Raw genomic sequence first — 12,092 nt, 5'->3', positions numbered from 1 at the left:
TCAAGTAGAAGGTGTCTTTATCAATTAACTTCTAAAAAATCAGCCAGAGTGAACTCAGAGCACTTGTACTTGGGGGCTACAGGGCTTCACACGCATCAGTGATGTGGCTGAGATTTGCAGCTTTGATTATGTCCATGGATAGGAGTCCTCAGATGAGTGGGTGGCTTCTGGGTCCACTTCTGGGTGGAAACTTCTGAGTGTAAGGAGTCTTCTGTCAGATGCACAAGCTGGTTTTGTCCATGTGAGGGACAGGGAAAGACCAGGTGTATTTGGTGGCATGGCCTCAGATCCATGTCGCTCTGAACCCAGGCACAAGCTCTCCTCCCACAATTTGCTTGTTTCTCCTCCATTTCTTGTCTCATTGACCAGATATACAATAATGTTGCTGTCCCAGGAATACGGTAACAGGCTAAACCAACTGAAATTAAGTCAAACTGTGAAATACATCCCTAAGTTGCAGGTTTACATAAGCTTTGAGAGTACAGGATTGGTTTGCTCTTACCAGGATGCGCTGCTCAAGCTCTCTGCCCTTTTTCTTCCTGTCTCCTATGCCAGGATCAGCTAAGTAACTCCTGAAATTGAAGTCACATTTGTAGGTAGAACAGCTGAATATATCCTAGACACGTGAATACCCCACAGATCTAGGAGGTACCTCAGCCTCAAAGCCAACAACAAAAACTTGAGGTTCCACATAAATGCAGCTATCATGAGTAGTTTCTATGTGTCCCAATAGAAATACACCTATCTGAGTATTTATCACCAATTTCAGACTAAATCAGTTAAGAGTTCCCCAGACACCATTGGGTTTACATCTATACCTGCTTTTGAATTCTTTCCATTCAGTTTTCCTCAAGCCACAAACCAGACACTGCTGGACAAATTTAAGCGTCAGCATGAAGGGAATTCCTACATCGAATTTCCAGCAGTCATGGAGCCAGCTTTCATCATCAAACACTACGCAGGCAAAGTGAAGTACGGCGTCAAGGTCTGTCACCCAGCTGTTCCCTGACAGTAGTTTGCATTTAATTCATGGAGCTGGGCTGGGGAAGGAGAGCTCCAAAGGCTCCACAGAGATGTTTTGTAGAAGACTTGACTAGAGAAGAGATGTGAGGGTTGGGAGAGAACTGGTTGGTGAAAAGCTTGGTGGAAGTGAGAAGGTGGTGGGGGATTTTGTCTTCTGGTTCTCCTCCACATTGCAGGCTCCAAATGCTGGCATTCTGGGGAAGAATTAGGGTCACTTATTGAGAGTGTCCCACTGACAGGTTGAAATGGGGTGTATGGCTGCCTTCCTGCACTTGGTTCCTATAGAAAACCCAATGTTTTTTTCATCGTTAGCCATTTTTTAATACAGGTTTCATAAGCAGAGGTCTCAGCCTCTGGCTGCTGCAGGTACTTTTTAACATCCCTGTGTAAACAGTTTCAGAGTTGACCCTGCTTATATTCATGCCAATTATTAGCAGAAAAAACTCTGGAGGGCAGGTGGGAAGCAGCCTCCAGATACACAGCTAAAAATCTGTAATTGGGTTCAGTATCATCTTTAAGCTGCTTCCCAGAGCAGTGCTTTGGGATAAAACCATTTTCTGAAAGAGACATCTAAAATGGGGACGGAAAACAAAAGATAGAAGCAGTACTCAATAGTTGTGTTGTCCCACAGAGAGCCTGGCAGATCTTACCTGGCGTATCTTGTAGATTTGTTTATTTTCCTCTTTCCTTCCCCTCCTTTTCCCCCCCTTCCCTAGGATTTCCGTGAGAAAAACACGGATCACATGCGCCCGGACATTGTGGCTCTCCTGCGGAGCAGCAGAAATGCCTTTATCTGTGGGATGATTGGGATCGACCCGGTGGCCGTGTTCCGCTGGGCCGTCCTGAGGGCCTTCTTCAGGGCAATGGTGGCCTTTAGGGAGGCTGGGAAACGATACGTGGAGAAGAAAACTGGTACGTGTGCTGCACTCCTGATCTGTTTTGCATCAGCAGCTTAGCTCTAATGTATTGCTGGAGTATTTTAAGTGGTCTGACAGTGTGAGCTACTAGTCTATTAAAAACCTCATTAAAATAGCATGTAGATTTTTATATCTAAAGGTAGGATTGGACTTGAACGCATTGAAGGAAAAGATTTTCGCTTTACTGCTCCTGCAACTTTTCCTTTTGTAGGATGCATGCATAGAAAAAACTGAATAATTCAAATAGAAACATAAAAATTATTCAGCAAGTAAGGCAAATTATTTTTGCTAAGAATTCTTGAACTGTTAATTACATCTAGGGGGAAAAAAAGGCAATAATTCTCTATAATTTTTCAAGCTGTTCACCCTCTAAGCTCTAAGAGAGCGTGGCTCTTGTCTAGCAGAATTCATTGCTTTGCAGTCATCCAGAACCACCTCCTGCTGAACACGGGGGCATTAAATTAAAGGAAAGTAATGGTGCATCATCATGCTGTGGCAGGCAATACCTGGCTGTGCTTTTAGACCATTTCTCTGCATAAAGCAATTCTGGAAAGACGGGTACAAGCTATTACTGTTAATTTCTGGGCACAAGAGGGCTTGAAATTCATGATGAAATTAGAACCTCAGCAGGGAAAATGTCAGCTGTGTTAAAATTAAGCGCAGAGTTGGCCCATGAATTATTTTTCTAGTTGAAGAGGTGTGCAACAAGGAGAACCAAGGAGCTTGGGACAATGAACATAGATACAGAAACCATACAAGTGGAAAGACTCATTTGCTTGTTCAGGGCAAGTAATAGCATTCAAAGAAGAGCCTGAGGCATAAATCAGCTTTCAGTTCTTAAGGCTTTTCCTCTCAAACTGCTCAGATGTGGCGTAAGAGAAAAGGTTTCTCATGAACCTGGCTCTGTGTGGCTCATCAAGGCAGCATTTGTGACAGCGACATTTTGTAACACCAAGAGTTAGATGGTGAAGGCATTTGGAATTGGGAGAAAAATCACTGGAAAGAGTTGGCTTCCAAAAATCATTTTCAAAAAATCATTTTCAAAAGCATTTTCCTACCATCACCTTTTCATCTTGCCCAAAACCCAGTCTGAACTAAAATAAGCTGGGCAAGGAGATAATAAAATTACATTCAGTCTCGGGAAGTAAGAGCTAATTTCAAGCCCTGCTTCGCCGTCTGTGTCTCTGCCAATCGGTCATGCCTGCTGTGGTTGCATCCAGCTTTCTGCTTTCTGGTCTGGATTTTGTGGCATTAATTTGCTTATATCTATATATAAATGTAAATGTAAATATATAGGTATAAAATAGAGCACTGGAGTTTTCAGACAATTCTGTGAGACTTAATTCTTGCATTGAATTTTCTTGCCGTATTAAAACTGACACTAATGCCTGAGTTTCCAAATATTTTCTGGCACGAGTTGCTGCTCTTTTATTTATCTGGTGTCCTTTATGCTGCTTTCAAATGGCTTTGCACTTTATAAGCTCTGTTTTTTGAGTAAAAAAAAAAAATAGTTGAAAGCCCTGAACCTCTCAAAAAGCTGGATAAGGTTTGTCTTCAACTTCCTGACAATCTTCTGAATTTTGATGTACACCTTCAGCCTGAATTGGGAAATAAGTAAGAGAAAGTCACTGTTACATGGACAGAAATGGTGGAAGGAGATGCACTAAATCGAATTCCCATCTATCAGGAAAGCTTGCCCTACAAGCCATGGCAGAGCTGGAACAGCTCAGATCCAGCTGCCTCTTGCCCTCTTTGGAGCAGGACACATCCCCTCCTAGCATGACTTCTGCCCAGGTAGTGGTAGCACTTATAAGCACTTAGCAAGGTGAGATCTCTAGAGATGTTTTCATCATGCTTTTGGTGGTGAGACCTCATGCCCATCTCCTTCTCCAAAAGCCCAACTTTCCCAAGCACCATGAAAACAGATAGCTATAGAAGAATTGGACTTGAGCAGTTCTTGGCCAGTGTCTGGATGGTGGGGCAGGCTGTTACTCGTCCCTCCTCTGCCCTCAAAATAATGCAGAAAAGCCCCAAACTGATGCTTTGCAGCTATGGCGGAAGTAATCTGTGAGTTATTAAAGAATCACAAAAATCGCCCCATCTTGATAGACAAAAGCAGACAACCACATTTGGGTTTATTTTGGATTTTAACCAAACCTTGCTGGCTTTAGTTAACCAGCTCTGGATTGTCCTACTGCTCACAGACATGGAGCTTTTGGTAAAATTATGGTAGATCGGCTGAGAATAACTTCACACATGTGCATCTATCCAAATATGCACACTTCTTATTTGTGTATCACTTTTTAAATGGTGTGTAGACCCTTTCTTGGTTTCTGAGGTCCTGTCTGCTGCTGCTGCCATCCATCAGAGGGTGTAATTAATGAGCAGGAAAATATCTGAAGCACTTTTGTGGGTTTTTTTTAACTTAAGGTTCTTTGCACTCTTCTGTCTTAACTCCATATGGATTTTTCTTGCTTTTGCTGCCTGAGGGTCTGTTTCTTGCAATACCCAACAGGAATTTTAATGAAAAATCTCCAGCTAATGTGTAAGCAGCTCTGTAAAATTCTGATCTGCTTCCTTCTTGAATCATCCTTTCAGTTATCTTCTCCATGCCAACCAGTGCTCTGATGCTTCCATAAGGATAATAATTACTTTTTCCTGAGGGCTTTAGGGACTTCTTTTTTTGTGCTCCTAATAGCCTCCTAGTTCAACTTCTAGTGACTGCTATCATCTGCCTTACTTGGAGGTGAAGAGCAGCAAAGCAGTGTCCCTGTGAATTTTGTTGGGTACTTTACTTTTCTGCTCAAGAGGTACCTCACAGTGCTGCCAGTGCTCCTCAGATGACACATGCTGGCAAGATGCAGTTAGCTAAAGGGTGGACTTCTCCAATAATTTTATTTATTTATTTATTTATGATTGAGTTTATCAGGGAGGATTGAGATGGTCCAAAAGAACAAGTTTGAACTATATTTGTTAATGAACTTTGATTAAAGGAACATTTTCAAGGTTTTTAGGAAAGAAGTTTGACTCAATTACTTCTTTTGCTATATCATTGATACTAAGTTATTACACAAAACCCTTTTAATTCTTGGTAAGTGAAAATTTGGTGGGAAAACTAGTGCTGTCCATATAAACCAGGCTGTGAAGACTCACAGGTTTCTCATATTGGTTTTACTGGACAGGAACCTAAATTCTTGCTGTGACAAAGGACTCATGATCCTGAGGCTGTGCCCTTCTTTGATGGGCTCTGCATTTGCATTCAGCCAGCAAAGGCTGCTCCTTGTGTTAGAGCCCATTGTGGCTGGCCTACATGGTAACACCTTCTCAAAAACAACCCTGTTGACTTGTGCAGTTTTTCTGAAAAGTGGACACCAAAATCCAACTTCACCACCAAAAAAGTAAAAAAACCCAGTCCTCTGTATTTGCCAAATAAATGTGATAGCAAACAAAAAATTGGTCTTTGAGCAGCTTGAGGAGGTGGTAATGCAAGGCAGAATCCCCTTGACAGTGTTCCTCTGGAAAGTTCCTATTGGTCCTCTCTGATGATGCATTGGTATGAAATGCTTCTGTATGTGCTGATGCAAGGTAGCTCCTTGGTGACCCCATCATGTCTCAACAGGAGCATGACATATCCCTTGGCCACTTCAGTGTTGAAGGAGAGGTGCTGTTTGCACATGTGTAAGCTCTCCTCCACCCCATGGTTGGAGCTGGGCCATCAAAAGTCCTTTTGGCCAAACAATGATGATTTTTTCCAACCTCAGATCTATCCTACTTATCTCAGACTCTGTGTTCTCTGTCCTTGAGGAATACAGAACTCCTGTTTTATACAAAGAAAAATTTTCTATTTTTCCTTTTAATTGCCAATACCAGAGCAAAGTGTGGCTCTGAGATGCAAGATGAGAATTAGAGGTGGCCGGGTTCGAGAGCCATCTGCACAGGCAAGTGTGGATAAAGCCTGGCAGAGGCACAAAATGGGGTTTTTTTAAAGTAAAGATTTATTGAATCATCTACTTTTTGTCCTCAAAAAATCATGGAGTGATTATAAAGTGATTGTGCCCTGCCTGATCCAGATTATAAGTGAGGCTGGGACATGGTCCAACCCATCATCATGGAAGAAACCAAGGTTAAATTGTGTCAAGCACAACCAACACGCAACCCTTGAGCTCTCGCGTCCCTCGGGCTTGTTCTTTATCCTCTCCTGATTTCTGCTTATGTAATCTTTCTCTTCTCTCCATTTGTTTTTTTTGTGTGTGTGTGTTTGTTTTTATTTTGCTTCCCAAGGGCATGATGATGCAGTGCCATGTGCGGTTTTGAAAAGTGTGGATAGTTTTAGCTTTCTCCATCACCCAGTTCATCAGAGGAGCTTAGAGATCCTGCAGAGATGCAAGGAGGAGAAGTACAGTAAGGCTCCACTACCTGCCCTTCCCTCTGCTACAATACTCACACACCAAGAAGTGGAAACCAGGTGCATTGAGCATAGAAAGGGTGAAAAAAACCCACCTGAGAAGCCTTCCAGGATCAAACCAGCTGCCTTACAGCAGTTTAGTCCCTACTAAATGCTTGAGGAAGAGTTTGGAGAGTCAAATTAAATGTAAACCTGTAGCTCTTGAGACACAGCATAAATTTGTCAGTGCTTTCCCTATTTACTTGATGACATGAAGTAAAGATGCTGATGCTTGGGGTACTTTTTGTGTGGTTTATTGTTGTTATCATGCATGTGAAAATCAGTTCAAAACACCACACATGTGGCAGGAATATTCCTGGGGTAAGGCATGTGGCTGATACAGCTGAAATTTTACTTTATTGGGATTTTGTTGCACCTCAGAAATACCTTTTGCTTGTGCAAATACAGTCTCTGAAGACTGTTGCTTTAAACAATATTATTTTACCGAATGAGTTGAATGAAGATGCACTTGGTCTCCATTTCTACCTCCTCACTCCTCTTGTCACATTAATAAATTCACCCTGCATGACACCATGGACACTCCTGCCTTCACAACTGTATTTTATATATATATATAAATATATATTTGGTCATCTCTTTATATACATAATTTTTCTGCCATCATTCTTTTCCTTAATGTTGCACATTAAAGCCTACAGAAATAGCGTGCAGTCTGCAAGGGCATATCCTCAGCTGAAGTTGCTAACTTAAACATTGTGCAACTTAGGTGTAAATGCAAACCAACCTGTTTTTTCTGCAGAGCTGAGCATGGTAAGTACGGTAGTAATAGTAATAGATGCATGTTATATCTTTGCAAATATCCTTTTCCTGGTAAGAAACCTGACATCAGGTTTCTGAGCTTCCTGCGGTGTGTAGCATTGGGAGAGCAGAGGTGTTTTAATTCTTGATTTAGACTTCAATTCTTAATTTTGACTTAAATTTGAATGTAGACTTTAATTCTTAATTTAAAGTCCATTGCTTTTCCCCACTGTTGCTACAAGGAAATACAAAAGCAGTAAGACCAACGCTGCAATCGATTTAAGTAGTGTTGTACTGCATGACCTGACTGATACTGAGTAAATACTGAAAAGGAAGGTGTGATTGTCAGTAATTTTAATTGCAGTTAATTAATTAATTTAACGTTTAATTTGTAAGTTACCTCAGCAGCATGGGAAGTTTTGGGAGGTTTTAATTTGCAACTGCTTAGGTGAGAAGAAATTCATATCACTCAAGAGACTGTTAGGAGTAGAGCTTTAATTTATTGTGAAGCAGTGAAGCTGAGCTCAGTGTTGAGCTTAATGAAGAGATGATGGATTTGGTCCTTCTCTCAGGGATTACATGGTTGAGTTAAACATGTTAAAACCTCACTTGCTACAGACTAGTCCACCCAGTTTGGTCTCTCAGAATAAAACCAGCACATGGATCCAAGAGTATTATGGCCATAATTTGTGAATTGGCTGAGAGCATCTGACCTGCCAAACAAGCAATTCCTGCTTGACATTCCAAAATCATTCCTGTCTTCCCACTACTGGGTGTGCTCCTGCAAGGTTCTTCCCCAGGCTTCATTTCTTTGGCAGGTTCAGCTGGGGTTAGAGCATGTATTTGGTTGCTGAATCTATTTGGCTTGCGGGCCCTGCAGACTTGGACTGAGATTGGCCCTGGGAAGATGCCTTTTCCCACAAGTCAAATGAGGTTACATCCGTGTCATCCATGTGAGAAGGATCAAACAGATCATCTCCTCATCTTGAATTGTTCAATTAGTTCCAACTATGACAAAAGTAATTGATTTGATGAGTATATTGAGATTCCCTTTAGGTGACTTGGTGCTCAGCTTGTGTAGCTGACTGATCACCCTTCCCTTCCAATCTCAGATGCTTCACTGGGCTCTTGGAGTCTGTCAACCCATTTATGGTCTTCCAACAGAGGATGGCACTAGGTTTACACACCTCTTGAGTTTAAAAGCAAAGCTCTTCTGGTTGATGTTTATGAGTAGGAAGTACACTGGGATTAGCCAAAGCTCTTTCCAATGAGAGCAAAGACCTGTTAGGCAAATCCATCTGTCTGAAATACTACAGCTACAAAAAAGCTTGAAAAGTCAAAATAACGTCATTCCTGAAATATAAAGTACATCAGCCTGCATCTGAGCTGGGTGAAGTTTCCATTCTCATTACTGTTCCTTGCATGCAGCATATTAAAATACACAATTTTATAGTATTCACTATACAGAATTCTCAAAGCCTTTTGCACCTTATTTCTAAAGCCTTTAATTTCTAAAAAAGCCCCTCTATTGCCCCAGAAAGGGGCTACACCAGTATGACAACTTTTATTTGGGCTGCAGTATGTGTGTATTTCTTCTTTTAAGAGCCAAGTGCTGGTACAGTATAGAGAAGTCCTTTTAATTTTTGGTGTTTCTAAAGCAATCCTCTTTATCTCAGCTTGTGCGCTGTGAATTTATTAATCAAAAAGTCACTTAAGAAGATGCTAAGCTGGCAGAATTACCATGTGGTTTTTGTGCAGCTAATATCTGGAAGCCTGAAATAGACACTCCCTCTTCCTGAGCAATGCAAGGTGCAGGAGCAGTAATATTTTGTAATATCTTCATAAGTTTAGCCCAACTTGTTGGGTTAGATAGTGGTTTGGGACTTTGTCTTTCAGGGATTTCTTTGGTGGGGACTTCAGGGAAGTGAAGGAGGACTGAGTTTGCTCCAAAAGGAAGGGTGTGAACAAAAAGAAACAACATGATTACTCATGAAAGCCCATTTTTCATTAAATGCCTTCATGGGGAAGTATCTGGGCATATGTACTATATATATGATAGATAGATAGATAGATAGATATTAGATGTAAAACTACCCAGAAAAATTTCTAGCACAGCATTCTAAGCAGATTCATGATTAGTCTCCTTCCCCTCCTATGGCAATTGGGTTTCTGTGCTCTAAACAAGCAAACTTAGGCATAGAAAGGGGTAAAAGAATGCTCCTAGGTTAAAAAATATAACAAAAAAAATGGCTTAAATGGTAAATAGAGGGATTAAAAAGAGAGTTTTGAGCTCTAGGCATAGCTAGTCACTGGGGTAGATTACCTGGCACATTTTCCAAGCATCTTTGGGAGATCTGGACACCTTTAGATACAATAACTTACCCCAAGTGGACAGTCAGCCTTTTCAGGCATTTCCTGTCTAATGTTCAGGCTTCAAGGTAAGCTGTTCAAATATCTCAACAGGCAAAGAAGGACAGTAGATGTCTCGTTAAAGAGATATCACCAGTTGAGGTTTGATAGGAATTAATTTTCTCCTTAGAAATTCCAGGCTCTTGGAACTGTCAGATCAGCAGGATGGGCTTTGCTTATTTGTTTTGCATTCAGAATAAAAAGATCCCAGGGATGCCTTTGAACTAAGCATCTGGGTTATATTAAATAGGAAAATGATAAATGTGGGGAGGAGGGGATGTCCTATTGCTTCTTCCTATTCTGTTGCAAACTGTAGTCTAAAGTTTGGGGTTTTTTTTTGGAGAGGGGGCTTTTTGCAAGTTGTTTTTTCCAGTGCAGACATCTCAGGGTAAAGGAATATACATTTTTCCCAGGTCCCAGTGAGTGCTGCAATGTTTTCTGTCTCACATCAGCGAGAGACAGAAAACAGTTGAGACAGTTAAGAAATTGCTTGGCTGTTTTCATGTCAAATTCAAGCTTATCAGACCTTTAGATATCTGTACTTTAGTGACTTGAGAAGTGTTTTGATGTCTACAAAAAATTGTCTTCTGTCTTCCTAAATGCTTAGTTTCAAAACGTTTCTGCTTTGGGGAAGATAACAGCAGAAAACATCTGCTTTTGTCACCATGTTTGAAAACTCCTTTGGGTATTTATTGAATATAAATTACTCTCAAACTGCCCCTACCAAAGAATTTTGGTTTGATAGGTGATAAAGCCTCCCTGTGCAGGATATGTGGCTGTCTGTGTGCTGGAAGGGAAGAAGTATGCAAGGAATAAAGGACCATTTTTCCAAGCACCCTACGTAATTCCAGGTGTTTTGCCTGTTTTCCTGTGCAGTGGAGACCTTAGGAATATTTTGGACATGCAGGACACGGGTGGCTGGCCTTCCCCCCGTCACAGCAAGCTCTTCCTTCACCCCGTTAGCTTCCTAGCTGGGACGATGTGTCCCTAACACCAGTGTGTGTGGGAGGGGAGTTAAGGAGGCTTGAGCAAACAGTGTTACTCATCTGGGTGATGACTCAGTGGCAGAGGAAGAACTCAGTCGACAATGTCGGCATCCTTGGCACCCTGGTGTGCCCGGCATGCGCCATGACATGTACATGCTCCTCCTCAGTGTAGTCAGTGCTAAGCTATGGCTCTTCTAATTGCCTGTTGGGGAAGAGCCAGGTAGAAACATCTTTTTCTGCTGTGCCGCTTTAGGTATTACTCGGAAGAGCCCAAGGACACCGCTCTCAGATCTCCAGGGAGTCAATACCATCAACGAGAGGACGCAGCGGTAGGTCTCTTGCTTTTATGTTGGCATGAGAAGGAAATCTGGGATGGGAGAGGACTGTCTGTTGTTATAAAAGACTGTAGTAATGTTTCTTCAGCTTCCTTATTAATTTTGTCTTCCTTCTTCCTCTGCTACATGATCGTATCTAAGCATCTTTACCTGACTAAACAGCAGGCAGGGAAAGCATATTTCTTATATCAAAGGGCAGGAAGTAGCTAGAAGCTTGCAAAAAAAATCACAAATGTGTGGATATCAAGGAAATAAAAATTTACCTGAGGATTTTTCTGGTGCAGAAAACCCAAGGATGTATTTGGGTGCAGATTTGCAGACAAGTGGTGCAATCGGGGCTCTGGGTGCCACTGAGTGTGAGGAACCTGCGAAACCTTGGGGTTTGAGATGGTACCTTATCAAATGCTTCCTTGTGTTTAAGGGAAAGAAGTGTGTTAATTTCAAAAAAGGCTAAATTTCTTCAGGTTTTCCATGCAGTTTTATTTGTTAATCATTCCTTGAAGGTTCTGTCCATTCTAGCAATCACTTGAGAGAAGTCTCAATTCACTCAAATGAATCGCTTGAGTTTGAAGTCTGCATTTTGGGATGGAGATCTGTGCCTCTTCTGCAGAAGGTTTTCCAAATCCATTTTTAGAATTTAGCAGTTTGTGAAGCAAAATGTATTCATTTCTAAGGGATATCTGAGTACTGATTCTCCTCCTTTTCTCCAGCAGCTCTTATGCTGTTCCCCTGCAGGCCCCAGAATGTCAGACCATCTAAATCCCACCTCTAAAGGAGTGTGGTGTTTCTCTGCTTCCACTGAGCAGAGGAAAGATACAATCAGAACATCCTCAGCTCCTGAAATGTTTACTTGAAAGTGCAGACATCCAGGGGTAACTTCATGTTTCACAAGAAGAAGTTGAGAGGTGTCTGAGGCTGTCTTCTGAAATGCGTGAATCAAATCCCCTAATATGGTCCTTGCATCTCAGTGGGCTTCCCTTCCACTCAAAATAAAATATCTTCCAAATAAATTATTAAATCTCATTTTTATTGGCCAGTCTCATTTTTATATGCCAAGGGGCCAGGACAGAAATGAGAGATACATTGTTTGGGGTTTTTTCTGACTTTGTTCACCATGTGCCCTGTGAGTGTCATCGATACTGGAATATTCCTCTTGCCCTGAATTTCTTCCCTTTGATATCAGTGCTGGAACCCTGCTGAAGGAGAACTGAATATTCTC

General features: G+C 41.5%; 1 protein-coding gene across 7 annotated transcripts in view; it reads left to right on the top strand.

Moving 5' to 3' along the window:
- MYO9A (myosin IXA) overlaps positions 1-12,092 on the top strand; it is a 173,142-nt gene that overhangs the window by 124,469 nt on the left and 36,581 nt on the right. For 6 of the 7 annotated variants that reach the window (XM_071754800.1, XM_071754798.1, XM_071754797.1 and 3 more), the window contains 4 exons: positions 844-985; positions 1,740-1,935; positions 6,222-6,341; positions 10,792-10,867. In XM_071754800.1, the coding sequence (XP_071610901.1) occupies positions 844-985; positions 1,740-1,935; positions 6,222-6,341; positions 10,792-10,867 (534 nt within the window). The remainder of the gene's footprint in view (positions 1-843; positions 986-1,739; positions 1,936-6,221; positions 6,342-10,791; positions 10,868-12,092) is intronic. The other variant, XM_071754799.1, reaches the window with a different exon arrangement.

This window comes from Heliangelus exortis, chromosome 11 (genome assembly GCF_036169615.1).
Source record: "Heliangelus exortis chromosome 11, bHelExo1.hap1, whole genome shotgun sequence".
Lineage (NCBI taxonomy): Eukaryota > Metazoa > Chordata > Aves > Apodiformes > Trochilidae > Heliangelus > Heliangelus exortis.
This window is presented reverse-complemented; position numbering and strand designations above follow the sequence as displayed.